We start from the raw sequence: 27,681 nt of genomic DNA, 5'->3' as shown, positions 1-27,681 counted from the left end.
GAAAATTGCGATGACTAAGGGGCAATCTGCCTTATACTAAGCCCCTGTTAAATAAGGCAGCCAGTTTTGACAACTTGCAATCCACGCTTTCGCCCATTTGTTCCAGCTTATTCGTCAGACTTGATCGTCGGCCTAAACAGCTCACCGAGACCTTCTTGCTCACCGGCCTGCTTTAGTATGGAGTGTGGCGGGATGCGCCAAGATTGGCTTGGGCAGAGGGAGGGAGGGAGAGAGGGAGGAGGAGGGAAGAGAAGGAGGGGGGCAAAGTGAGCGAGTGCGATCTGTCCCCCAGAAACCAAAACGGCTCGATATAGTTACATTTGTGTCTTAGGGTTTTAGATCTGAAACTTCTCCGTTAAGCGCATGGCTCCGATACTGGGAACAACGTAATATATTTCTTAGCTTTCTGTCTCCCCCGGTGGTTCCCTCCTCCTAAGAGAGGGCGTTTCACCACCGGCATTTCGTCTCGGACTCGAGACAGCTTATGGCAAAAACACTTGTAGTCTATGCCTACAGAGACCATTCGATCGGCCAAGATACCAAGAATGTTGGAGACATTAGCATCCTCAACCGCAACAAACAAAGAAGTGACCTGCACATGCACGCATTGCTCTGACTCTCGTTGGCCTCTCATGGCCTGTTTAGCTAATTCGTGCGGGGACCGCGCTCTTTGGCTCAGCACGGCCTCCACCGCAGCCTTGGTCGCAAGCTACCTGCCGCTTCCCCCCTCCCCCTCCCTCCCAGAGCTGACCTCATGCGTGGCCATTTATGGCCGTTTGTGGGTGTACATTACAGCTCTGTTTTGCGCTGGCTGCAGGTGTCAACCTTCTGAAAGCCGGGAGATTCTTGGAAAAGTGTGATTTTTCTTTTCTTGCAGATCAATCTGCTATTTTAAAAAAGTTTCATTTTTGCTTTTTCTGATCGAATGTTGCATCCACCCGGTTTCACACCTTATCCGGCCGCTATATAAACGTCGAAGTCTTTGGAGTCTGCCTTCTGAACCCAGGACTCCCGTCTTCCCGTCCTTCCTTTCCCTCTTTGTCTATGAGCAGTTGTACTTTACCTCTCACTACTTTAATTCCATCTTAATCCAATCTAATACTCGTCGTCAGCCATGCCTCGTATAAAATCCGCGTCCGTCATCACGGCCCCCCTCCCCAACCTCTCCCCCTTCTCCGCCCCCCGCTCTCCCTCCAAGCCCTCTCAGGAGTTCGACTTCATCACCGAAATCTACTCCTACTACGCCTACGATCACCTTGCGCTTGCCCCCCTCCCGCCACCCCCTCAGCCTTCGCCAAAATCGCCTAAGGAGTCCTCCATTGCCAAGTTCCTGCGGAAGCGACGATACACCTTCCCGATACTCCCCTCGCAGTCCCTTCACCGCCGGGGCTCCAACGACCCCAGCCCTCGGTCAAAGGCCTTTGATCCCTCCCAGCGAAGCCGCTCGTTCGATGCTGAGATGAAGCCTGCAGCCTCGTATACGGAGGAGCTTGCCGACGTGGAGAACCCCGCCGTCTACTACGACCTGCCCGAGGTCCGGAGCCGGCTTCGGACCTTTTTCTCGAGCAAGCACTTCGACGAGGTCGTGACGCGAGGCTTCCCAGCGGAGTGTGGACGCCTGCAGACCATTCGGCTCACGCTCACGCCATCGCGCGCACGAGCACAGGGTAAACCTGGGTTGGACTAGTTCCGCATCGGGGCTAGCGTCGTGGTGGAGGGTTAATGTGTAATATCTGTATATTAGCTATCTTTACCAGTGTGGTTTTATGCTTATGCTTGTGCGTTCCTGTTTGTTTTTCTAAAAGCTTTATTTGCACCATCTTGTGTTTTTCCTCCTCTCCCCTCTACACGCTGCATTTGCCCCATTCTTGTTATTTTTAATTGTCGAAAATTCCCACTATTTTGATATGATTAAAATCAATTTCTCCACCCTTTTCGGCCGATGCTTTGATCATCTATTTCAATTCCCGCGGTTCTAAGCAGTCACGTTGCAATCATCAACCATAAATGAACTAATGCTTGTTCTATTTTGATTTCTGCATTTACTCTTCTCGCACTCTCTTGGCCTAGGAAAAACAAAGAGAGAGTGAAAAATCCAAAAAAAAGTCAAATAAAAATATTCATCGTGCATAAGAGAGAGAGACATAATAGATCAGCATGAACTCAGATAGCGAGCACTCACCGTCAGCCGCTGAATTCATCGAAGTTTCCGATGGTGCCGATGCCAACGGTGACGCACCAGCTGTCGATGCCCCACAGACTCCATTCTACTCGTACCATGCCGAGAAGGCGCTGCAAAATGTAACATCCACCCATTCGGGTAATGAACTATGGTCACTCACCTCCCTCTCTCGTAATCTATAGCAAGATACGAAATATATTGCGCAGCGGATTCCCCTAAAAAACAAGGTAATGCGCACTTTCCCACTCACCCCTTAATCCAAGCATCGGCTTTTTCGGGCAACTTTGTTTTCTACCGTGATTTCTGCCATAATCCTAGCGTTACGCAAAACTTATGCTTATTCTGCCCAACTAATTTTTATACAGGTGCTTCCCGCCAATTTCCCCATTGCTCCTAAACCTAGCGATCCCCAGCGTGTCACATTCCTCGCGGGCGCTCAATCGCTCGTCAAAAATCCAGACTTGGATGGTGAATTGGAGGAGGGACAAGACGATTTCATTCCCGGTAAGTCTCTAGATATCGCCAATGGATCCATCGAGGGTTTGGAGAGCTTACCTTCTACTATTTTCGCTGAAGACGATGAAATCAACACCGAGCTTCGTAGTCTCTACACCAACTTCTCGAAATGTCTCGATTTGCGCGACCGATACATGGCTCTTTCGTGCCAGCGTCTGGAGGACAATCCGAAGAACTCGGACGACTGGAAGATCTATCCTCCCCCGCCCCCACCCTCGTGGCCTCAGCATCAGACGGCTGCGGATGGGAGCTCCTCGCTTCAGAGGCGGGACAGTGGCACTCAGTCGGTTGGGGATGACTTTGAGTTTGAAAAGTGCGAGATCCCTGGAGAGCACAAGGTAAGCAGCTTTTTGCCAAAGTCGCACCCATGCTTTAGGGGATCCTCTCATTCACTTTGTCTGTAGTTTGCGTATATGATGGACGAGTCTGGCGTTTACCAGGTCTACCGATCCAATGCGGATCAGAAGACCAAGCGCCCCGCATACCACGTCCCAAGCATTAAAGACTATTTCCAGGATCTCGACTTCATCCTTAATGTGATCTCCGACGGACCAGCCAAGAGCTTTGCGTTCCGGCGACTTCGTTACCTCGAGAGCAAATGGAACTTGTATGTGCTCCTTAACGAATACCAAGAGCTGGTGGACTCCAAGGTAGGCTGGTTTGGTCGCACGGTCCCCCTAGGTCAGCATGCCTAATGTTCCTCTCCTTGGGTTTTTTTTTATTGAATAGCGGGTTCCGCACAGAGACTTTTACAATGTGCGTAAGGTGGATACCCACGTGCACCACTCCAGCTGCATGAATCAAAAGCACTTGCTGCGCTTCATCAAATCCAAGATGAAGAAGTGCCCTGATGTAAGTTTTCTCCGGCGTTTTGGTGTTGACGGAGGTTGTAATGGCCACTCCTCTTGTATTAGGATTTGGTGATCCATCGTGACGGGAAATGCCTGACGCTGGCAGAGGTGTTTGAGAGTTTGGGTCTTACTGCCTACGACCTCAGCATCGACACATTGGATATGCATGTAGGTGCTTCTTTCTCACCGCCCTCCATTTGCCATCGATAGACTCATATTTGTGCACGCTTTACAGGCCCATAAGGACTCTTTCCATCGTTTCGACAAGTTCAATCTCAAATATAACCCCATTGGAGAGAGTAGACTTCGTGAGATCTTCTTGAAGACGGACAACTACATCGAAGGGCGCTACTTGGCCGAGCTGACCAAGGGTTTGTACCCTCTTCTTAAAAAATTTAATTTTGATAATGGAGCTATCTTTTGGTCACACTAACCATCAGTTTTATCATCTTCTCTCCCCACTCTTGGTTTCTGTCAGAGGTCATCTCCGATCTCGAGGCCAGCAAGTATCAGATGGCCGAATTCCGTATTTCCATCTACGGGCGCTCCAAATCGGAGTGGGACAAACTCGCGAAGTGGGTGGTCAACAACAAGATCTTCTCCAACAATGTGCGCTGGTTAATCCAAGTGCCCCGTCTCTACAATATTTACAAGCAGAGCGGGATTGTGGACAACTTTGAGAATCTCATCAAAAGTACGTGTCAATGCTCTGTAAACGCGAGCTGTGTTCATTGGAAAACACACGCTCGATTTTCTATGTCGCTGAACCATTGAATTCATTCCTCTTTCTTTCTTCCCCTCCCCCTTATAGACATCTTCGAGCCTCTCTTCGAGGTGACGAAAGACCCGCGATCCCACCCCGAACTGCACGTTTTCCTCCAGCGGGTCGTGGGCTTCGACTCCGTCGACGACGAATCCAAGCCCGAGCGGCGCATCCACAAGAAGTTCCCATTCCCTCGCGCCTGGAACGGTGAGCTGAACCCGCCCTACTCCTACTACCTCTACTACATGTACGCGAACATGACGAGCCTGAACCAGTGGCGCCGAGAGCGCGGATTCAACACGTTTGTGCTGCGGCCCCACTCGGGTGAGGCGGGCGACACCGACCACTTGACCTCCGCGTTCCTCACGTCGTACGGCATCAACCACGGAATCTTGCTGCGCAAGGTCCCGGCGCTGCAGTACCTCTACTACCTCAAGCAGATCGGCATTGCGATGTCGCCCCTCTCCAACAACGCTCTCTTCCTCGACTACGAGCGCAACCCCTTCCTCTCCTTCTTCCAGCGCGGCCTGAACGTCTCGCTGTCGACCGATGACCCGCTGCAGTTCCACTTCACGCGCGAGCCGCTGATCGAGGAGTACAGCGTGGCGGCGCAGATCTGGAAGCTGTCGTCGCCCGACATGTGCGAGCTGGCGCGCAACTCGGTGATACAGAGTGGGTTCGAGAACGCGATCAAGAAGCACTGGCTCGGGAAGAACTGGTGGCTTCCGGGGGTAGCGGGCAACGACATGCAGAAGACCAACGTGCCCATGATTCGCGCTCAGTTCCGGCACGAGACACTGCAGGAGGAGCTGCACATGCTGCTGCGGTTCTCGCGCCAGGCCGAGGAGGTCGTGCACCCGGCGCCCTCGACCAGCGCGCTGCAGAACTCCACCCTCGTGGGCGCCACGGGCCTGATGGAGCCCGCCCTGGTGCAGCAGAACCAGGTGCACCGCCAGCAAATCTACGACCCCCCCGCCCTCCACACCGCCCACTCGACGGCGTCCGGCGCCTCCACCGAGCCGTCAAATACCCCGTCGAGGGCAGCGGAGGTGAAGCCCGCCGACGCGGCCGCGGCCGCGGTGCCGAGCGGCACCCTCGCGAACTTGAGCCGGGCCCCCACCGGCTCCAACTCGCCCGCCACGGCCGCCATGATCCAGCTGCCTCCCGCGGCCCTCCCCCTCTACTCGACTGGCTCGACTGGGACCTCCTCGTCCGCCCCCAGCACGGTGGACGAGATCCTGGGGTCGAGCCCTCGCGCCTTCACGGCCATCCCGGGCGTGGCCATGGTGGCGGAGCGGCTGCACCAGAAGAAGATGAAGGCCGCGTCGACGGCGGGCCCCAGCAAGGATGGGGAGGAGGAGGCCGGAGAAAACTAGAGAGGGCCTCGGCACGCAGGAGAGCTTCCACTCGAGCAGAGTGTATTGATTTGGTTTGATGGTGTTGGTTTCAAACGATAGTCTCTTGCCCTAGAACCTCTTTGATAGAATAAAGGATGAAAATAAAGCTCAATGTTCCTTTCTGCGCCACACTCACTCTGGTCCATAGCCTGTAGTGGAACCCAAAAAGTACAAAAGGAAATAAAAAACGAGAAATGTTCGTCAGCGGCCTAGGCTCCATCCCTTCTCTTCCGTTTCATAAGTGGGGGCTTACATCTCACGGCTGACTCCGTAGTCACCATTTACCGTGGTGTCTCGTGTCTCCAGAGTGAGGGTGCCTAGCGTCAGCGGGGGGAGAGATAAAAGGGGCCCTGAACAATATGCATATCTAAATAGGATAGATGAGAGACGCGGCGGTGCAGCCAAGAGGGGGTTGCATCTTTAGGCGAAGAAAGAGCCAGGCGTTATTCCTAAAGAGGCCTTAATGGACTTTCCAATGCCGACACCATGCTTTTTTCCTCTCTGATGACTATAGCGGCCTAAGTTTCACTAGACAAAGTGGGGGGGCAGCAGCTTGCTACAGCTTCATGCACGGGAACGTCGGATGCTATATTAGAGTGCGTCCAAAATAAACATATATAGGCTTAGGATTCATAAAGTAAAGAAACAAGATGTGTGACGCAGGCGATGAGATTCTAGTTGATCTCGAAGTTAAGCTCGGTAGTGGCTCCGCGTTGTAGGAAGAAGTTGGGGGGGGGAAGGCTTTTTTTGTAAAATGCATGAATGGGAATTATTTCTATCTTGGGTGGAAATTGCGGCACAGTTTATTCTCATGCGGGTGAGGAGCGGCCATAATCACTGGCTTTCAACTCAAGGATATGCAAAGGAAACACACGGCCTTTTAGTAAGAAGATATGCGCGCAGCTGGAACAGTTCAATATGATAAAGCCGAGCCAACCTGGGAGAGGATGGAGACTTATCCAGAGAGCTGTTTATCCTTCTGAGTTTCAGGCTCCCGCCCGCCCTCTCCCCCCAAGCCGCCCCGCCAGCCCCGCATATGGATGCGAGGCTGTTTCGACCAAGGCAGTTGCAAAGCTAAACCGGTCTTTAATTATACCCTCCTCTTAAGCCCCCGCTGCCGGATTGCCTCTCCACCTCCACTGGGGTTGAGTTCTACTATGGGAGGGGTCTCCTAGTCTGTGCTTTTTCCAGCAGGCTTACTTGGTGGCAAAATTATAGGAGGAAAGCGTGGGAGGCTGACCAGCCACGGTCCGTGTGGTAGGTTAGCTCCCGATCTAACCTCAAGACTCCAAATGTGCTAATGCCGTCTCTTTTAGTCCGGCGAACTCTTCCAAAAAGAAGAGCGGTTGCCCTTATCCAAGACAGATCTTGGGAATGCGGCCGCCCTCCTCGGAGCTCTCCCGTCTCTCCAATGAACTTGGGGTTGAAAAGGCCAGCCACGGTGGGGCACGGGAGGACCATCGATATGGTTCAAGGGCACGTGCAATATGTCAGAAAAAGGAAACCACGGTGACATGATCAGTGCCAGGGTGGGGAAAAGCCAATCGGCATCGGGATTTTACCGGTGGTTTGTTGGGTGAAATTATCAAGGTTTTGCTTATCAACAGTAAGAGCTGTGGAAAAGCGCTAAGAGCTTGGCCTCTCCGATCTCCATAGTCTCTCAAAAGGAGGGCAGAGAATTTATTTACAAAAGTCGGGAGAAAGGTAAAGAGAAAAGAAAGACGTGGTAGATCAAGAAGAAAAAAAATGTCCAAATCTTCAAAACATTTGTACACGAATAAAAATAACATCATTCACACAAACAAATATATATATATATATATATATAGAGAGAGAGAGAGAGAAAGGGAGGAAGACAGGGAGTGGAGAAAGAGAAAAAAGAGCTATGTATACAAAAATAGATATACCATATCATAGTTGATATAAAGGGTGCAAAAAAAAAAACTATTTGCGAACTTTAAGGAAATCTACCACACGTTCCAGCAGGCTGCCGCTCCGGCCACGCTTCTTTCCTACATAGACGGCATCCAAGGACTCTGATGGCCCCTCTATTCCAAGTTCATGGGACAAAATGGGGTCTCGCTCGTCTGAGGAGTTGGTGCCGGAAGAGGACTCAGTGTGGGAGGCATCGAGCGGGGGTGTCCATGGATACGTCAGTCGTTTCCAATCCCGCTCCGCGGCCGTGTTGGGCTGCTCCACAGGGGGCGGGGAGGATGGAGACTGGGTGGCCGGCAATGCCGGGGGAGAGGAGGAATGGGCTCGCAGAGAGCTGGCGCTGGTTCTCAGGAGGCTAGGGTAACTAGCAGTGCGCGTGCGCGAGTCGGTTGGATGGTCTATGGGGGGGCTGTGGCTGTGCGAGCGAGAGCGGGCGGTGGCGAGCTTGGAGAGGGATGCGTCGTCAGCGCCGTGGGGAGTCATCTGGTGACTGGGGTCACTCCAGAATGTCACGCGCGGCAGATTGAGGCTCTGGCGCTTGGGCGACTTGGCGCTCTGGGGCCGCCGGCGGGCAAAGCTCTCCTCGGTGATCGAGGGCATGCTTGGCCGGCGCGTGTAGATGGGTCGGCGCTGCTCTATCAGCGAGTCTAACGGGTTGGACGGCTTCTCTTCGAGAGGGGCGTGTTCGCGCAGCAAGCGGGCGATTTCGAAGTGGTGTTTGGCAAGGGCAATGACGAGGGGGGTGTTGCCGAGTTTGTCCTTGACATCGGGACGCGCCCCATTCCGGAGCAAAAGCTCCACCGTCTTGGTGCATCCGTTTGCTGCCGCAAAGTGTAGCGCGGTTGATCCAGTGACGCCGACCGATCCTCTAGGAAAAGGGGGAGGGCATCGGCAGATGCCGCCTCACGGTTAGCCAATCAGAAGAAACCAGATCTTGAGCCAAAGAATACGTACATGGTGCTCCAATCGTTATTCCCGTGTTTGCGTGAGGTGCGCGGGGCATTGACATCGGCCCCGCGGTCAATGAGGTATTGTAGGACAATCAGGTTGCCTTCGCCCGGATAGCATGAGGCGGCATGAATGGGCAGCACCCCTCCGACGCTGGAGTCCACCGAGACGCCATGGTCGAGGGCAAACTTGACCAGGCCAAGGTTGCCAGTGGCGGCCCCGTGGTGCAGGCCAAGATTGCTCTGCGGCCGGCTCGCCGTCTGCAGAAAAAGTGACCGCGGGGCTTTGTCCTTGGCGGGGGAGGTCGAGCCGGCGGGGGAGGGCTGATTGAGCCAGGAGAGGGAGGATTTGGCTTTGGAAGCGAGGGTTGTCATGGTGGCCTACTGCGTTGCTTTTATTGAGAGCGCTGGGTGTCTGTGCATGAGCGGCGGGTCATATTTGTTGGGTGGAAAAATCGCAACCAAGGTAGAGGAAAAAAAAAAAAGACCAGCGCCCGTTTTTTTTTTTTTTGCAAGGACGGTAAGCCACCCCCGATTGATTTATCAACCATTAGTCACACGCACACTTTTTGTCCCCACGGTAAAACTGAAAATTGTGGCAAACCAGTGGAGCGTGCTATAGAGTTCGCTTCCGGTGGATTGTTCCAGAAGCCCTCGCGTCGAAATGGAAGCTAGCAAAAGAAAGCCGCGGATCTCCCCCGGAGGCCGCGTGGGCCGTCGCGGCCCCGACGGCCGCGCTCGCTTGGCCCGTTTCTTTGCGCGGGGCCGGTTTGAAATCCTCGGCCTAGCCGCCCTCCCGGCTCCCCATCCCCCTCCTTGTCGCGGCCCCTTGCCGGGCAGAACGGTTCATTCCTCTCCAACACCGGGCAGAATAAGGAAAGAGCCGCGTCGCGCATTGGTATTAAATGTCCTAGCCTTATCCTTTTTGCGGCCACACAGAGTGAGGCGTTTCGCGCAACCACTGAGCTGAGGGCAGATGGCTCGTAGGCCAGAGGCGTTTTCCTCCTTGGCCGCTCGCATTTTCTCACTGTTTGATCTCCGGCCGAAAATTGATTTCCTTTTCCAAGACTCCGTGCCCGTCCTCTCGGATCCCCTCGTATAGGAGGCGGCCGTGTTAATTAGCCGTCACCCTCCGTCGAACTGCGATCCAGGCGGATCCCACAAGACGCAGAGCCTGCAAGGATAAAAAAGCCCCGGAGGCCACCTCGCCTCATTGGCCAAGGCACAATGCCTCCCCTCCTCGTACCAGCTGCTTCCGACTGCCGAGCCAAGGAGGATAGGCAATATACGGCCATTGGCGACCGTCTCTGCACTGGCGAACAAAGCACAGCCGGCCCCCTCCCTTCTTCTCATGCTGCTGGAAGGGATCGCCTGTGGCGTCATAGTTGGGGAGAGGTGAGCAGGGCGTTGGAAAGTCGCCGTCATGGCCGATTCCATATTTCTCCTGGGGCCCTGGGGCAAGGCCAGTACGCCCAAATGGTGGAGCCAACCATGGCTCGTCGTTTGGCTAACCGCCCGAATCCGACCCCTCATACCCCGAGCAATTTCGTATATCTTCGAGACGGGGGCATAGGATCGAGGTAGATGCCCCATCGATGCCAACGGGCGTGGATCTGGCCTCATTCTTGATAAGGTAATTGGGTGCTAAAATCCCCTACGGCCGCCTTGTGCGGCCCTCAACGAACTCTAGTGATCCAAAGCCTGCCCTAGCTGAAAATGGCTTAATCTCCTATCTGAAGAAATCGATGACAAAAGTATAAGCCACACGAACTCTGCGGGAAGAAATGGAAAAAAAAAGTTAAATTAACAACACATCTATTCACGCTCATATATGAAGATGGCGAGTCAACAGTGAAAACAAAAAACAAACTAAATAATAGGCAGAAAAGACCAAAGAAACGCAAAAAAACAGTCCCAAACATCTCATACAGAATCAAGTTAAGGCTCGAAAATAAACATTCTACTCGTGCTTTTTCCCTTTGCTTCGAAGAATGCCATAGACCTTGCGTACAAAGACACGCTCCTGCGTCCACCTAGGGAAGTGAAAAAAAAAGCAAAGAAAGGGTTAAGACAAACCACAGAGAGAGGAACACAGTGGCAGCGCCACTCCTCGATAGAATAGTTACGTGATAATGGCCACACATGCGAAGCAAGCTCCTCCGACCCCAATATGTTTCGCTATCTCGGGTAGGGTAGCCCACCCGATGGCTTGACCCGACCAAAAGGTGAGCGCCCATCCTATCGCGAATGCCAGAATTACGAACGGGCGCGGCAGCAAGTTCGGTAGCGAGAGGGTATATCTTATGCCGTCGACCGTGTATCCACGCGGGCGCAGGAAGTAGCGACGAATAAAGTACCAGCTGTACGCGATCCGCAGCAGCAAGTTCACCATATTGGCCAGGATCAGCCCCAGGGTGCCTAGCGAGAGGATTTGCATGAAGAGAAAGCCGGCGCACACAAACGCAATCGAGAACCCCGTCATGAGGTAGCTCTGCTGCGTCAGCTCGCTGTCGGTGGACACCGCTTGCACAAAGGTCTCCGTGATGCCGTTCACCCCAATAATCGGCACAAATACGCAGTAGGCGGCCAGCTCCCTAAACGCGCTCCTTGACCAGTCTCGCCCGTTCAGCAGACTGATCAGCGCCCCCGTATAATTCGTTGCAAAGGCAATGAACACGAGTCCGAGCAAGAGGTAGAACCGAATAAAGGTCGCCATCAGATCCGCCGAAGAGACCAGGGCTTGCTGCTGTCTGGAAGAGATCTTGTGCGGCTCTTTTGGATTTTTCGCCGAGAACTTTTCTTCCATTGAGCGGCTTTCTCCATCGGGCACGGTGTCCGGGTCATGGACGGGGGCGGGGCTATCCAAATCGCTCAGCAGCTTGGAGAACAGAATACGCGCCGTTTCCTCGAGTGGCATGAAGAGGATTCGAACGACCAGTGATCCTAAATTAGAGGAATGGCAGCATTTCAGTCCTCACCACGTATCCCAGAAAAACCACTCGTTCAAACATCATCCTGTACCATAGTTGAAAACAAGCGCATACACGCCCTGGTCGTTGTGGCTTGTCCACCTGGCTACGAGAAACTTATCTCCTTCGTTCAGAAGATGCTTCACAAAGGATTGCTTCCCCAACGTGATCGCAATGCCCAGGAGCTTCTTGTCAAACCAGGAATAAACGAGTCTATAGGGTATGATCAATATATACAATGAGCGCTCCTCTACTGAGCAGGAGGGGGCCCGTCAATCTTTTCGGTCCTACCTATTCTCCACCTTTTCGAAAAGCCTGCGGGGAAAAAGATATTTCCAATCAAGGTAGTCAGTGCCGAGTACTCCCTGGTGGGGAAGTCCGCTCATCCATAGATAGTAGCCCACGTAGGAGACCACCAAGGTTAGCGCATAGATCATCTGTGCGATCGCAAACGGGAGCAGCCCAAATGCATTTTCTGAAGCATTGGTGCTCTTTCCGAGATACGCCCCCCACACCGCGAGCGATACCGTGACGAGGCATCGGAGAGCCACGGCGACCCCCTCGGCCACCACGCGTAGTTTGAAGTGGAAGTGATTGAACGAGACCATAAAGAGCGGCTCGATCACGAGCTCCATCACGGCCGAGAGGCCGTACACGATGATGGAGGTTCGGTAGTATGGGTACTTCTGTGCACTCTGATCGTCTACCTGGTGTAGGTAGTATCCACACACGCCGGCGGCGAACAGCAGCCCGAATGCCAAGGGGAGGTAAGCTAGATTGGTCACCTTTTGGAAATCACCTTCACGTGAATACAACGGAATGGCATCTCGAATCTCCCCCCTACTGGGCGCATTCTTTGCTCGTCCTTCCGCATTCTCGGTTTGGCTCGCGTCGGGCTCGGACGCCGTCACCGCTCCGCTGTCGCCCCGCAAAAGCGCACCCCGGAAACTTTCCCGAGAAATGAACAGAATGGTGTTGTAGAGAAGCTCCAGCTGGACCGATGCGATGCCGTAGATATTGCGACTGGTGTAGCGAAGAACCACTTGGTGCAGCCCAAAAGTCATCATTCGCGTGAGGAGCTGCAGCACCACAATGGCCGATGCACCTTGCACCGACGAGGACACAATCTCGGCCACATTGGACGAAGCTCCAGGATCTTTTTCATCGGCCCCCTCTTCTCGCGGAGGTGCATCAGCTCTTGTTTCCTGCTCGGCCGTGAGTACTTTGCGCTGTCTTAGCGTGATGTCGTCTGCCATTCTCGCCCACCGCTAACCTTCTATATAGCCGTGCTCTGAATGGGGAGACTCCCTCGATTTGCTGCGCCAAACTTATAAAATGGAATACTTAATTTTATTTTCAAGTCAATCTCAAATTAGTATCCATGTATATATACTGTACTGTATATTGATGTATATAGATATAAGCTAGTAGTATCATGAAAAAAAAATTGTATAGTATAGGTAAAAATAAAAAGAAGAATGAATTATACGGCCAATAAGAATAGAAGGGGGCCTCGTGCGTTTCCACCGATCTTGTCCCGTTCAACCCGCTCACAGCACTTTGCAGAGTTTGGCCAGCATGGCAAAGCCCTTGGATTCACTCAGCACGCGGTCGGCGTTCTTGGGGAGACCGAGCCATGACGGAGGCTCTGCCTCGGGAAGCTTGTTCACCCACGCCGCGAACTGATCGCGCTTATGCCCGTCCGGGATGACCAGCCGCTGCTCATCGTCGGGGCGATCCACCAGTGTGAAGTCGAGATCGTAGCTCTTGGGGGTGAAGAGCTCGTTGACAAACGACTCGAGCAGCTGCATGTCCGGCGCCTCGTCCACCCGGCCGCCATAGGCATACTGTGCGATCAGCGAGCGGATTGCTTTCCAGGGGATCTTGTCCGGCGACACGTTTGCGCGTCCCTGCGCGACCATGTTCACCCACACGTCAATGGTGTTGAGAGCGGCGTCCAGGTCGGAGTCGTTGAACTCGTAGCCCTTGGACCATCCCAGGGGCACATAGCGCAGCCGCTCCTGGACAACGGCATGCAGCCAGGCGAGTAAGAAATAGAGACGCACCCGTTCGATCGGCCCCTTGGTCCACTTCGCCTCGGGGATGCTTCGCAGGGAGTCCTGAAGGTTGGCCTTGATGCCCGGCGGAGGCTCGAACATGACGATGCGCGATAGGCGCAACAAGTTCACCGGCACCTTGGGATTCGTCTCCATCGTAAGGAACAGCCGGAAGCTGCGGTTGGGTTTCAGGCTGTGCAGGCGCTTCTCAAGCTGCCCAAGCCACTGGGGGGCAAGGTGCACGTTCTTGAGCAGGACCCAGCTTCCGTTCTTGATCGCCGTGGAGATGGCTTGTTCCGCCAGCGTGAACCCTTCGGCGGAACCCATGGCGACCGAGGTGCACCGAATCTTGGTCTCCTCGACCAGGTTGTCGACCCGGTAGCTGGCATCGTATCCCGGTACCGAGCACAACGCGACCGGAGTCGCGGCGTTGATCTCGTCGAACACGAGCCCCTTGAAGTTGAGCTCGTATTGTGCGAGGAAGTCGGCTCCGAACACCGCACCCACAAACTGGGTAGCCGCAGAAAGCAGACGGTCAGGGCGGAAGCACTTCACGACAAGCATCTTGCGCAGGCTAACGGCAGATGCGGGGGTCGAGCCCTCGCTCTCCCAACACGTTGGCACATGATTCTCCGCGTTGCTACTGCCGATAAAGGACCGCCAGAGGTCTTGGTTCTGTGAAATGTGCTCTACAAGCCCGGCGAAGGCGGGGAGCGCCACGAGCTTCTTAACTATGCCGCGACAGCCTTCCTCCACGATATCGACAGGCAAGGCGCGGATGTCGTCGTCGTCGTCGACCTCCTCCTTCCTCTCCCCCTCCTCGCCTCCCTTGGTGCCTTTGAGTAGGAAGTCGAACTCGGCCTCATTGAGGGCCTCCGCTGATCCACCCAATTTGATCTGGGCTAGCAGCATGGCAAACATGATATGATCCTCATGCAGCAGCGCGCGCGACACGCGCTGGAACGACACATTGAACAGGTCCCGGAAGAGGATTTCCAGACGCGCATCGGGGTCCTTGACGTTCTTGAGGTGGGGGTTGTTGTGCAGCACCGTGTGGAATATGTCGTAGAAAAAGTCGAGCGAAAACTGATAGAAATGGTTGAGCAAATTGAGCTGCTCCATAATGAAGAAGATCCCATTGCAGGCTTGGGCAAGGGGTGTGTAGACCGCAGTCATCTCCTCCACCTCTTGCATGACATTCTCCGTCTCCTCAACCTTTCGAGACACCTCGGCAGCCTCGCGCTTGAGTGTCTCAAGCGTCTCGATCACCTTATCATCATCCAGGATGTTGCCCTTGGACTCGTTGAGCGCCTGCAAGAGCGACTTCTCGAGGTGGCGCAGGCGAAGCTTGAATTCCCCTTGCAGCTTGATGAGATCGGTTCGGCGCTGATCGACGTCGGGGCGCTCCGCTTTGAGTACCTTGTTGAGACACTGGCTCTGCAAGCTGCTGCGGGTCACCGTGAAGTTGACGAACGTGACTCGGCTGCACACGTCGGGCGGGAAGCTGACCGAGGGGTCGCGCGTGGAGAGGAAGAGCGTGAACGCAGGCGAGAAGTCGATGTCTTGATTGCCGAGGCGGATGAGCACACGGCCGCCAGTGCGACGCAGCTCGCGATTCAGGACCGGGTTAAGGATCGGGTCGAGGTGCTCTACGTCTTGGATGAGGAGTGGATTGCCGAAGCGCAGCGCACTCTCCAGGTTCTTGATGAAGGAGTCGTCAAGGAAGCTTGTCACGGAGATCTTGCGCTCCTTGTACTCATTCATCAAGAAGTTAAGGGCCTGGTCGGAGGGATCGATGATGAGCGGATACCGGTTGAACCGCTTGAGCATGATGGCGTTCTCCGTGCACAGGTCGTCGGCGGGCAGCGAATTGGCTTGCCAAGAGAGGCGATCGTCGGCCGTCGACAGGTACTCGGTGAGGGAAATCTCCTGCTTGAAGCGGATGTCGGCCTGAAGCAAGTGGTCCGTCCACTTGCCGAAGAGCAGCTCACGGTACTGCTGGTCGAAATAGCCCCCATAGGCGAGAAAGGCCGCAGAGAGCAGCACGTCGCCAACGATGGTGGCCATCTCGGTGTCGAAGGCCTGGCTGGCAGCCTCCCACCGCTCCTTCTCCGAGGAGAGACTGCTCAGCAGGGTAAGACTGCGGTCGACCTTGGACTTGACGCGCTCCATCTCGGTCTTGATCGCCTGCGTCTCGCTGATGAGCAAGGCATACTCCTCCTTGTAGGTGGCAATGCTGTTCTCGAGCTCCTCGATCATCTTTTCGATCGCGGCAGCGCGCATCTTCGTCTCCTCGGCGCTGCGCTCGAGCTCCTCGACTTCATTTCGAAGCGGGCCGACTCGATCCAAGATCTCCGAGTAGTTCACCTGGGCACACACCCATTTCACGAGGGGTCCGCAAGCTTTGCTTGCACGGTTCACTGTCTCAAAGTTGAAGCTAGGGTTATTGAGGTACTCGTTACGCATCTTATCCCTCAAAAACCGGGTCATCTGCCGATCCGTGTCGAAGTTGACGATGCTTGCGATGAAGTCATCCCGGCGGATGATACTCTGGACCGTCTTCCAGCTATCGATGCGGTGGCCAAGCAGCGTGCACACAGACTCCATGGCCATTTTGACAGCCTCAGGAGGGTTGCTCATCGCACGCACTTCAGTCAAGTGCTGCTTCTTGATGTTGCTGACGCTCTTCTGCGCCTCGATAACAGCAGGCTCCGCCTTGGCCAAATCGCCCATGACGATCGCCCGACGCTCCTCGATCTGGCGGTTTTGAACCTCAAGCGATCTCTGGATCTCGATAGATGCCGCCTTCTTTTGCTCGGCCTCTTGTTGGTCAGCAACCATCTTCTTCAATTTCTCGTTCGCCTGTGCATTCTTCTCCTCGAGCTCGTTCTTCTTTATCGCCAAGCTCTTGCGGAGCTCCTCGACCTTCACCACCGTCTCGCGTAGTTTGTCGAGACCGATATTCAAGTGACGCTGCTGTTCCTCGAGATCATCCCGTTTCTCGTTGTACAGGCGCACGTAATGGTTGATAAAGTCAAGGAAGTGGCGAGGAGTAACGAAATTAATTTTGCCCGTCCGGCTAGCCAGCTTCTTGTTGATCTCGTATAGCGACTGGTGCACAAAGACGAACGCGTTGATGATGGCATCACGGTGAGTAGGTGGCAAAGACAAGTCGCGGTACGCCACTGGGAAGTTGATCGGCGCACCATATGTGGGGACGTCGAGATCGAGATTGTTTGTGAATTCTTTTCCGACTTGATAGAATGCTTGATCCGACCAGTCTCCGAACCAATCAAGCACACAACGATTGAACAGAGCAGGGGAGGTGGCAGCGCGGGATGCCAAGCCACCTTCAGGTGGATTCATGGTGAACACAACGTGCAGATTTTTCATCACCTGGTGGGTGAACCATTTATATAATTCTTCGTGAGAATCGAGCATTAGTCCATCTCGTTGCGCGCCTTCCTTGCACTGTGTCATAAGAGAAGCGTATTCATCGCCTTCGAAAAGACCAGGGACCTAGACACCAAATCAGTTAGTTAAGCATACCTGATTTAGACAGAGATTCGCTATTAAAATCAGCATTTACCTCAGCATTGGCAAGCAGAGTGTTCATGCGTTCAAGGAATCCAGAATCCATTACATTCGACTCATCCATGATAAAGCAAATCTTCTCCCCCTTGCAGCCTGCGCGACGTAAAACCGTGCGCAGGTCCTCATCAAAGTCTTCGACGGTGTATTTGTTGTGCACCTTTACTTGAAATACGCTCAATCCATTCATCCAAGCGACAAATCTTGAGAGAGTAGTCTAAATAAGAAAATAGTGGTTATACAACGCATATACTTTTGTAAAAAATAAAGATATTGATGGCAAACCTTTCCACTTCCACTGACACCAATCAACAGCAAATGCCCTTGCATCTGCCGGAAGACCCGATCAATGCGCAAAACGTGGTCCAATACATCGTTGAACAGGACCAGAGGCACATCCAACTCTTCCTCGTAAAACACTTTGAGCCGAGCTTTAACATATTCGCGCAACTTTTCACGGTCGACCGGGATGTAGTACTTGGAGAGCCAGTTGGAGAAGAGGATCGGGCGTCCAAGGGCTTCTTCTTTGTCGATATTCGGGAAATGTTTGAGGGCAACTGCATCGATATTTTCGTCTGTCCAGCGCCGCTCTTCCTCCGTAACCAACCGATCCTGGAAGAGCCGCAGACCCTCGTGTGCCCACACGCGCACCAGGCCTTCAACAGAAAGCTCCTCTAACGGCTTGATCGCCTCAAAGATACCACGCATCCAGCGTGTAAGCTCACGTGGACTGTACACATAGTGAACTTGTATATCGGAGGTGAAACGTTGCTGTGACATCAAGTAGAATTCAACCATCGCAGCCGTGAGAGCATCAGCATAGCCACGAAGCATTGGCACCACTTTGAGCATGGCGCGTACAAATGTCCCATAGATTTGCATCAGCGATATTTGCCCAGGATAGTCGACCATCACAAGCGGTGCATGTCGCAAGAAACGATGGGTCATTGGTACACGTCCCGGGTCAGTCGGAGGATTACATGCTCCAACGAACTGAATGCGCTCAAGACGAACCCACTGCTTGTCTGACGCGCGCCAGAACCCGTTGTATTCAACAAGCTGTCGCAAGAAAGATATAACTCGCTGGGTGCCGTACTTATCTGTTGCCGGCAAGTTGATTTCATCGCAGAAGATTACAAGCCATCGACCAATCATCAAAGGTGAAAGCACCAGGCCATTGGGTGTTTTGCGGTATTCGCAATATTGCTCAAAGGTCTTTAGTATCATCTCAGGGGTGGTAGCACTTGAAAAGTTTAGGCCGACCACCTCAAGCTCAGGCAACTTTCGAAGCGCACTGAACAGGGTCATTGTTTTACCTGATGAGTTAGAAAGAAATGTTAAACTGGTTTCCATTTTATGCAAAGTACACCAGAAATCTGCATGAATCATTTACCTGAACCAGGAGGACCACACAGAATCAGAGGCTTGTGCTCGGAAAGCCATGAATACAGCACCTCTTCATGACGCACGGTATCAATGGTAGGAATGACAACATCCGCTGATGCCACCGTGTGGGTTTCAATCTCAATAACTGGAACTTTCGTCTGCCATGACTCCCACTCTCCCTTCTCGATCTGAACATCATAGTCAATAATCGAGGTTCCAACCAAATTGGGAGGCAATTCGATGGTCGTGATGCCTCGCACGTAATTGCCTAGCTCAGCTCGCAGGTCGAGTTTTGTATCGCCAGCGAAACTCCAGATGATACAATAGACAAGACGCTTGGTGAGATATGCTTCGAGCTGATCGTTTGTCATCGGGAAATCTGGGTGCGACGAATTGTACTCGATAACGTTGCGAACCGTTTTATTTAGCAACGAGAAAAGAGTATCGAGGACGCGCATTCTGGTAAAGTCCATGATGTGATTTAAGCTGAAGGCATATTCAAGTGCCTTACCAACAAGCCCAGATTCATCTCTAAAGTAAGGCTCTAGAATGTTTGCACAAGCCCTTTGTGTGTTCAGGTTAGCGGAGGAAGATCCCGTCTCTTCTTGCTCCATTCGGCGGCCTGAAACCTCTTCTTCATCTAGCGGAACATTGCGCAAAGATTCCAAATAGTTGCTGAAAATCATTGGCATCGTCACCACATCATCACTGAACCAAACCATCCCGCAGCGTGACACCGTAGCTGGAGTGGCGTATTTGAGCGTCTCAACCTCAAACATAATACGCACATTTGGAGGGAGACCCAAACGCTCACCATTCGGTAGAGTGAGAAGCTTGTTGTCATCGAGGACACTAAAAGGATAGGTAAGTTCCAACCCAATTGCAATGCTGAGAGATAGAATGAAGATATAGCGTACCTGTTCAAATTCTCCACCCATTCCGGATCAACATCACCATCAAATATGATCCAATGTCGCTTTGAGCTTTCACCTCGGACGTTATCGACAATCTTTCGGAGAATGTGTGTAAACAAACCATCCGTCCATTCACGGGTGGTGGGATCAAGACTCCCGTATAAGGCCTCTTTTGGAATAGCTTTGGGATCGATAGTATAGGACACGCCCTCGATTCCTTGCACTCGCTCAAGCGCGGTGAGCAGTACCTTCCACGCAGTCGACTTACCGCTACCAGATGGCCCGACCATCATCAAACCGTGGTGAATGTTCTGAATCTGGTACAATTGGATCACCTTTTCCATCCAAAATTCACCATCGACGAGGCGTCTCTCGATGCACACCTTTTTGATCTCTTCTTTGAGCTTCTCTAGACTGGCCGGAGCATAGTCAACTCCAGGGAATATCTCGTTGAGCAGCCCTTTGAGAATGGGAATATCCTCGGCAACACATTTTGGAAGGATGGTTTCGCGAATACTCTGCATGAGAATCTCTTGCTCAGGCACCGACTCCGATATTCGCTCGTACTCGGAATTGTCCTTGGTACCCTCCTCAATTTCTTGCCGCACGTATTGTAGCCTGTCTCGTTTCAAGTTACCCGCACTGACAAGAACACTCTTAAGTGCACGTAATCCGAAATCGTAGTGTGATTGCGGTGTGAGACGCGCCTTGCATTGATTGAAGAGCGGGACGACTTTAGACGCAAGCGACTCCGCGGTCCGGAAACCTTGGGAATAGAGCATAACTTGGGCAATTAGCTCACGATCCGGATTTGTCATTGCAATGCTACGGAATAGTTTCTTCAGGTTATCCGGGAGGTTTGAACGTCCGGCGTATCCAGGGTTCATTGTGATAAATATGCCTGTGTTTTCGTTGAGTTTAACTTGCTTCTCCACTAATTCAATTTCTGTGTTCGGATTTTCCTTTAATCGGCGCAACCCCAATTGAATAGTTTGGACTTGTTGCGAGACAGCCGACAAGATTCGTTCCTCGAGACGATTGAACTCATCAAAGCAGCCCCACGCACCAACTTGACAAAGTCCGATAAAAATACGCCCCATGGCTTGGAAATCGAAGGTTTCGTCACAGCAGAAAACTAGTACGAAACGACCCAGCTGGACACCGAGTGACTTAACAGATTCAGTCTAAGAGTAAAAAAATTAAATAGGAGTATTCACGGGACTCGCTTCACAAAAACAAACTATTATACCTTTCCTGTACCCGCAGGACCAAACGGTGACCCACCAAGGCGACTTTCAAGTGCTTGGGTAAGAGTAAGATAGCAGCGGTCGGTAAGGGGAGTCTGGACTAAGCGATCAGGCACACCCAGATATTCGAATCCATAGAGGAAGCAGGCGTTGGCGAGTTTAATGTTGAGCCGCTGTAGCGGGTCTTCAACGCTCTCATTATAGTAGAACCTCATCTGGTAAAGCCAGTCGAAATCTTTGGGAGAGCAGACCTTGTGCTGAATTAGCTGTCGAATTACGTCTCTTTGATGTACTAATTCTGTGATGAGATGCTCGCATTTCCGTCGCTTGATTGGTAGCAAATCGAGGAGCACGGTGTCAGCAAGGATGTTGAGAGTGCGCTCTACTAAATGTAGGGCATTTTCAAGCGGCCCAACGTCGGACCGATTGCCATCGTGCATCGAGGTAAGTGATCTCTCCACTAATTCAGTCCACACAATTTGGGCTGTAAGTACCACAAGCTGAGCCGGATATTGATCAATCCATGTCATCATATTTTCGGTTGAAAGTTCTTCAGCAAGGAAGAAGCTATTCATATCCGTAAAAGATTCAGCGAGGAGTAGTCCAAGGGTTGTGCGCATCTCTTTTTCAAAACTCGTGAGCCATTCATTAATTTTAGGGCCATTCACAAGCGAAATGGGCGTTTTGAACACCACCTCCTCTCCTTCACGTGAAGTCATACCGCGAATTACAGTTGCGTCCTCATTGAGCAGGAGATTGGCAACTCCAGCAAACATCTTCTTAAAGTGCTTCTGGATCCTAACTATGTCTTTGCTGTTGCCGATAATTTCAAGTAGATCCTCATCGCCAACAAAATAAAAGCGGGGGAAAGAGGAGCGCTCGCGTTCCAAGTACTCGCCGAGTGCCTTCTGGATCTTTGAGAGCAGATCTGCCAAACGCTCAAGTGACTTTTGGATATTGGGTATATTGAGTACATCCAACACAAATGGTGACTTGTACACTTTCTTCATCACAGTGAGGAATTCCGAATTAATGTTCTGGAAGCGGGATGTTTCAACGGGTAACAAATGTTTGATATCAGCGCTTCCGCTAAAGATCCCTTCGAGATACACCCATTGACGTTGAACATCGATCCAAACGTCGAACAACACGTGTACGCGATTGAGTTTGTCCTCCCATGCAGAAGCCTCCTCCTCAAACACCTTGTAGTATGGCGACAGCTTCATTGCAGTAAGAGAGTTGATATTTTCGCCGCATTTATTGAAGAGATCATCCCAAGCTGCTCCTTTGATCAAACGGCACTATTATATATTGACAGTCAAGATCCTAGGTTAGCAAAAGGATTCACAAAAAGGCCGCTTACCTTATTCTGATAGTTGACAAGATCAAGAACATAGTTTGTCCATGTCTCCTTCACGTCTTTGAGGAACTCCTCAAGCGCCATTTCACCTTGTGCAGTGATAATAACGTCACGCACAATCTGCTCATTTTTCCGCAAATCAAGATCCCAGAGGTTAGCAAGCGTCATCTCCGACATGGTGATGCGACCTTCCACGCGCAGAGTTTTGAAGAGGTTACGCCAGTGCCGCTCTCGAAGTGCTTCCGACTTTAGGTCTGAAAGCAGTGGGTTGACTTTGATGTAATTGCGAAGAACGTCTTGCACATACTCATATGCTGCATAGGTACGCATACTACTTGGGAGCTCTTTGAGAGCGCCAAGCAAATTATCGAGTTGCTGGCGGAGCTTGCGAGGTACAATTGAAGACCACGGGGTCTCTCGAATTTCGTTTACAGATTGCCATATCTTAGAGATTTCAGTCCAGACTGTCTTCAAATCGCGTAACTCCTCGAGCACAGGGTCGAGGCGAGCATCGGTAGTCTGATCGAGACCAAGTGCAATTTTGGCACGACATACCATCTCATATTCCTCTTTGAGGCGAATTACACGACCCTCAAAGATATTAAGGGTATTGGTAGCGATATCTGGCTTAATGTCCCCTTGGACAGGTTTGTTCTTCTCCCACTCGTCGACTATATCTCGAATTTTCTGTGAGACAATCTTGTCTTCAGCAATGATTTGCATCTGAAGACCCGCGATTTGTTCCTGGATGGCATTATTCTTCCGCGTGAGAATTTCATTGAATGCAGCCCACTCGCCATCCACTTGATCCACGTAGAGCCAGTCATTAGGGAATTGATAGCGCTGACGCTCGAGTGTTTTTTGACCTTGGCGGAAAATCTCCACGTCTCGTCGCCATTTATCAATTTTTGTCTTAAGATCTTGGACAAAAGTGATGAAGGTAACAACTTCGCTGGTTGAACTTCCTTCAACCGAATGCTGCTCAAGCTCGAGGCGAGAGCGTAATACAGCTGAATGAAATTCGCGCATGGTCCCACCAAGCAGACTTCCGAATTTATTTAGAATCTCGCGCTGCCACTGGTCATATTTAGCGTTTACTTTACTCTGCACTTGTTCGTAATCGACCACAATTGGTCCAAATGACTGCTCGGTCTCAGAGTTATCAAAGGTTGCCCGTGCTTTCTTGATCTCCAAGAGAATCTGTTGCCACTTAGCGAGATCTTCACCCAAAATCTTGATCACATAGCTAGATTCAAGATCCCAAAGTGACTGGTACTGAAGCCAGATGCCAACATACTCCGAAACCTCTCGAACCTTGTTTTCGACTATGGAATAGGCACCCTCAAGGCTACCATCGGGTAAAGACGTAAGCAAATTCACGTAATTCGTTAGCTCGCCATTCACTCCTGGGGTTGCGACATTAAGCCCAATTTCATAGCGGGAACTCTGAATACGCGGAAGATTGCAAACCACTGCAAGCCAATCATGGAGCTGACTGAACCAGTTGGCGCGCGCCTGTTCGATCGGCGGGTCAAGGTACATAACCTGATTACGAATGCGGATTTCATGCACAAGTGTCTTGAGCGTAGGCCGCATCTCAGACTTGCTACCAGGCGCGGCTGCCTCTATATTATCGCCTTTACCAATTGCTTTTCTTTTGCGTTTACTTCCGCTTTTGACTACCGCGTCGCCTGCGTAATCTGCTTCCTGACTATGCTCTTCCACCTGAAGGAAGGCGGAGGTCCATGATTTAATAGCTTGTTGCAGGCGCTGGGTAAGCACTGATTCAACTCGAGCATCCAATTGTGCAACCCAGCTATCAAGATTGGAATATGATTCCAGATTCAGGCGGTCGATTAGCTTCTGAATTTTACTCAGGTTGCTATCAAATTTATCCGCTTGATAGGGACACATCTTAAGATCTTCGAGTGCACGGTGGATCTCCTCATTCACTGAGATGGCTCCGTCCACTTTATCCTGGAATATGGACACTACGCTGGCAAATTCACGAACAAACGCGACATGACGATTTTCACGGGTATCAAGAGCACTGGAGACATAAGCAAGCGGTCGATGTGGCTCGTAAGTATTAACAAAATAGTCCCATCGCAGGTTTATGCCTCGTCCAATCATTGCTTGGACATCATTTCGGTAACCGGCAACAAGTATTGCAATATCTTGGTTTTTCTGAACCTTATGGACCGTTTGAGAATAAGTGCGCACAGTCTCCATCAAACTCACCGCGTAAGGATACACACGTTTGGCATCCTTGGCAATATTAGTTATGGTATGTGGCACTTGGAATCCGAGCCACAACAGGTTGCGTACCTCCTTGAAGAGTGTAATAATCTGCCCATCAAAATTGATGCCAAGTTGCAGTGCATTCCCCTGAGCGCGATTACGAGTAATTTCAAAAATGCGCCCTGAAACAGAGAGATCTCGACGTGTTATTTCTGCTTGCCACGCTTCATATATCTGACGTGTATCAAGTTTTTTCCTGAAACTATTACTCTCTGACTGAAGCTTTTGGCCATCAGCATAGAGCTCCCATCCCTTCCCGAGTACATCCTCCACTCGCTTCATGTATGCCAATAGTTGTCGCTCAATTTGTCGTGCCCAGATAATCGCACCCGAAATTGGTGGCAGATCTCGTAGCTGCGCCATGTGATATGCCTCAGAGTTTCGATATTGCATCTTGAATTTATCATGCAGTTTCTTTATATCCTCCTTGACGCTATCAATCAACTGAGTTTGGTACTCTTGGATGGCACCGCGGATCTTGGGCCGCACGAAGAGGGCATTGAATTTTGAGAAAACCCGAAACATCTCATTAGCATTTTTGGCTGTACCTAGACGGTCACGAAGGCGGGCGATGATCTGATTTTCAACGCGGGAGACTCTTTCGTTGTATGCGTTCTCCGAGTGAACCCAAATCTCAGTGCCTTCGTGACTAACGTCAAGCACGTCAATATTGCGCACGCAATCATAAGCAAGCTTCACTTCTTCAACGGCATTAATATCGCTTACACTGACGCTCTCTTCCTCAGCACCACCACCTGATTGTACCATAACACGAAGAATGGTTTGGTGCAACTGCTCATGCTGTTCACGGAATGTTCGCACGTAAGTGACACGTTCTTGCAGTTTTGCATGTGCAGGATTAATCTTGATAGGAAGGAATTTTTCAGAGCGCTTGCGAGTAACTTCACGTGCTACATTAGTAAATTCCTTGATGAGATCGTCCCACGTATGGAAAACTTCTTCGGCTCCAGCGGTGATGCGCTCGAAATCCTCATATTCCATGTACATTAGCTTCCTACTGCCTAACACTTTCAAAAGCTGGTCGTTCAAATCGCGGGAAATTGCTTCAACAAGTGGGAGAGCACGTCGAATTGGATAAGGTCTATTGAGAATGATAAGAAAATGCCGTCAAAACAATATGAAGTCAGCTTAAATTAGAACAGATGAATACTCACGAGAGGCGAAGCTTCTTATTTAAGTGCCCAAAGATTAACCCAAGCGACTCGCGAATCTTATCAACATCAGTAGAGGACAACAATTCGTTCAGTGGAAAATCTTTCATCAGTTGGTTGTACTTGTGGACTATATTGTGATTTTAATTTTAGAGGATGAGGAATTTGAAAAAAAAATAAGATGGTTTGTAAAGCTAAATATATACCTTTTTCAGTTCCCTCCTTCAGTCCTGTATCAGCAATGAAGCTAACAGTAGCGTGAAAACGTTTAGCGTGTTTTAATATATCCAGAGTCAAAACTATAAACCAAAAATTTATCAATACTTTTTTTTAGCCAAAGCAGAAAAGTATATAAAGGGTCATTAAGATAATTTACCAATTTCATCGCTCTTGAGTTGCTCTTCGATTTTTTCCAATGCACGCTCCATACTCAACCAGAAGTTCACTTCTTGTATTGCAGTTCCACTTGCGGGATCACGCGAGAGTTTTGTTACTTTTTGAATTTCCTTGATCCACCCATTAACGTCCCCCTGTAGTTTATTCAGGAAAGTTGAATCCGAGACTAAGGAGGGGTCTATAGCATCCACTGTAACGCGCTTGCCCTGTTCACGACATTTATCTACTGCTCTCTGAACAATTGGATGGATATTAAGTTGAATCTCAGGAATGTCAACATTTTGTTGAAGATGAAGAAGCGAAAGCTCAAGTTCAGCTATCTTCTTTTTTGCCATCGGAATGCCTATATTCAATAAAATTTCGGGTTACTCAATGAAAAAAATTATAATATCCATATAGCTACTTACCCATTTTGTTATCTTTATCGTCACGTTTCCCTGCACCGACTTCCGCGCTCTCTCCTTTTGAGCTCACATATGCATTGAAGAACGGGCTGAATGCAAAATGTATGTAAGAATGGAGAGCTTCATACGGGCTGACAGTACTGGGCTCTCCGGCTGCACCAGGTCCAGGAAGGGTCAAAAATTGAAGTTGCGACATCAAAGGTCGTGTTCCATCTAGCGTGGGAGTACGTTTGATAAGTGCAAGCCATCCAACCTGATTGGGCTGACAAGAAATTTCAAACGATAGCGAGTATAGAAAAGCCTGCGGAGTAGTATCATCTATGAAAAAAATTATTACATTAATACTCATTTGCTATATACGGCGATCTGATTTCAATTGAATCTAAAGATATGTAAAAAAAAAACAATATTAATTTACCCTCATCTTTTCGTTCTTCTTTCTCCTTCACTACATAAATCACAAGTGTCTGAGGGTCATTTGCGAATTTACGACACTTATCTAAAGTGTCAGGATACGCAATAAGCGAATTCTCAAGATCACCACCATCAGCACCGAACACAACCGGTAGCAAATGCTGTAGATAATCCTTTACGATAGAAGGATCTATTGCAGTTAATGAAGGCTCGACATCGGCAGGAGATGCGGACACTGTCGCAACAGGGCCGCTAATGTCATCATCCATTTGCAACTTTGTTTATAGATCTTGCTTCAGGGTATGAGATGCTTTGAATTCTGTATTGTAAATGAAAAATCTAATAAAATTAGGTAATATTATAATGTGATATAGAAATGATGTGTAAAATCAGTTCAAATAACAAAAGAAAAACACGTTATTGATACTCTAAGAGTTGGTGATTGGATAATCGCGTTCAGGACTTATTTCTATAATTCTGCTGGTGCTCTACCTATCCCATTTGAAATCTTTGTTCAAATAAATATCCCCTGATACACTTTTGAGCATTAGTGACTGCAAATCGATTGAAACAGTCACCTATCTTGAATCTAGGAGAGCAAAACTAATTTGGACAGATTGTACCAGAAAAAATGCTGCCAGTATTTATCCTTGCATTGCTTCAATGTCTCAGTTCTCTGGAAAGATACCAGGAATTGAAACTAGCCTAAAGGGGTATTTTTCCAGGTATAAATTGCGTTTGTGGCAGAAGGAAATAAAGGCATAATATCTAACGGGTGATGATCCAGTAAAAAGGAATACATGTGCAAACAATTTCTAGTATTGGAGAGGAGAGAAACCCACCTTATAGAGCTTGACAAATATTTTAATTGCATTGCAT

At 50.5% G+C, this 27,681-nt stretch overlaps 9 protein-coding genes across 9 annotated transcripts; 5 read left to right on the top strand and 4 right to left on the bottom strand.

Annotated features, from left to right (window-relative positions):
* Positions 1-506: 506 nt before the first annotated feature.
* On the top strand, positions 507-860 carry VTP21DRAFT_10148 (uncharacterized protein; the record flags this gene model as incomplete). Its single annotated transcript, XM_069389452.1, has 1 exon — positions 507-860. One exon carries the CDS (start codon positions 507-509, stop codon positions 858-860), a length of 354 nt encoding a protein of 117 aa, XP_069253874.1.
* A 254-nt stretch (positions 861-1,114) lies between these two features.
* VTP21DRAFT_10147 (uncharacterized protein) lies at positions 1,115-1,687 on the top strand (the record flags this gene model as incomplete). Its single annotated transcript, XM_069389451.1, has 1 exon — positions 1,115-1,687. One exon carries the CDS (start codon positions 1,115-1,117, stop codon positions 1,685-1,687), a length of 573 nt encoding a protein of 190 aa, XP_069253873.1.
* Positions 1,688-2,157: 470 nt separating this feature from the next.
* On the top strand, positions 2,158-5,688 carry VTP21DRAFT_10146 (uncharacterized protein; the record flags this gene model as incomplete). Its single annotated transcript, XM_069389450.1, has 10 exons — positions 2,158-2,301; positions 2,365-2,409; positions 2,548-2,686; positions 2,759-3,036; positions 3,103-3,348; positions 3,428-3,550; positions 3,613-3,717; positions 3,785-3,920; positions 4,028-4,243; positions 4,361-5,688. 10 exons carry the CDS (start codon positions 2,158-2,160, stop codon positions 5,686-5,688), a joined length of 2,760 nt encoding a protein of 919 aa, XP_069253872.1.
* A 939-nt stretch (positions 5,689-6,627) lies between these two features.
* On the top strand, positions 6,628-7,227 carry VTP21DRAFT_10145 (uncharacterized protein; the record flags this gene model as incomplete). Its single annotated transcript, XM_069389449.1, has 3 exons — positions 6,628-6,759; positions 6,818-6,966; positions 7,026-7,227. The coding sequence occupies 3 exons, from the start codon at positions 6,628-6,630 to the stop codon at positions 7,225-7,227; spliced, it is 483 nt and encodes a 160-aa protein (XP_069253871.1).
* Positions 7,228-7,653: 426 nt separating this feature from the next.
* VTP21DRAFT_10144 (uncharacterized protein) lies at positions 7,654-8,966 on the bottom strand (the record flags this gene model as incomplete). The annotated part of the gene is made up of 2 exons (XM_069389448.1): positions 7,654-8,512; positions 8,599-8,966. 2 exons carry the CDS (start codon positions 8,964-8,966, stop codon positions 7,654-7,656), a joined length of 1,227 nt encoding a protein of 408 aa, XP_069253870.1.
* A 289-nt stretch (positions 8,967-9,255) lies between these two features.
* Positions 9,256-9,561, top strand: VTP21DRAFT_10143 (uncharacterized protein; the record flags this gene model as incomplete). Its single annotated transcript, XM_069389447.1, has 1 exon — positions 9,256-9,561. One exon carries the CDS (start codon positions 9,256-9,258, stop codon positions 9,559-9,561), a length of 306 nt encoding a protein of 101 aa, XP_069253869.1.
* A 155-nt stretch (positions 9,562-9,716) lies between these two features.
* Positions 9,717-10,214, bottom strand: VTP21DRAFT_10142 (uncharacterized protein; the record flags this gene model as incomplete). The annotated part of the gene is made up of 1 exon (XM_069389446.1): positions 9,717-10,214. One exon carries the CDS (start codon positions 10,212-10,214, stop codon positions 9,717-9,719), a length of 498 nt encoding a protein of 165 aa, XP_069253868.1.
* A 337-nt stretch (positions 10,215-10,551) lies between these two features.
* On the bottom strand, positions 10,552-12,816 carry VTP21DRAFT_10141 (uncharacterized protein; the record flags this gene model as incomplete). Its single annotated transcript, XM_069389445.1, has 4 exons — positions 10,552-10,624; positions 10,718-11,534; positions 11,613-11,773; positions 11,852-12,816. The coding sequence occupies 4 exons, from the start codon at positions 12,814-12,816 to the stop codon at positions 10,552-10,554; spliced, it is 2,016 nt and encodes a 671-aa protein (XP_069253867.1).
* Positions 12,817-13,110: 294 nt separating this feature from the next.
* Positions 13,111-27,071, bottom strand: VTP21DRAFT_10140 (uncharacterized protein; the record flags this gene model as incomplete). The annotated part of the gene is made up of 12 exons (XM_069389444.1): positions 13,111-17,136; positions 17,207-17,425; positions 17,494-18,524; positions 18,602-19,446; positions 19,512-20,692; positions 20,758-22,056; positions 22,119-25,518; positions 25,592-25,718; positions 25,795-25,887; positions 25,965-26,327; positions 26,392-26,706; positions 26,807-27,071. The coding sequence occupies 12 exons, from the start codon at positions 27,069-27,071 to the stop codon at positions 13,111-13,113; spliced, it is 13,164 nt and encodes a 4,387-aa protein (XP_069253866.1).
* Positions 27,072-27,681: the final 610 nt, after the last annotated feature.

The sequence above is a fragment of the Calcarisporiella thermophila genome, assembly GCF_041956535.1.
Source record: "Calcarisporiella thermophila strain CBS 279.70 unplaced genomic scaffold VTP21scaffold_6, whole genome shotgun sequence".
In the NCBI taxonomy this organism is placed as follows: Eukaryota; Fungi; Calcarisporiellomycota; class Calcarisporiellomycetes; order Calcarisporiellales; family Calcarisporiellaceae; genus Calcarisporiella; species Calcarisporiella thermophila.
This window is presented reverse-complemented; position numbering and strand designations above follow the sequence as displayed.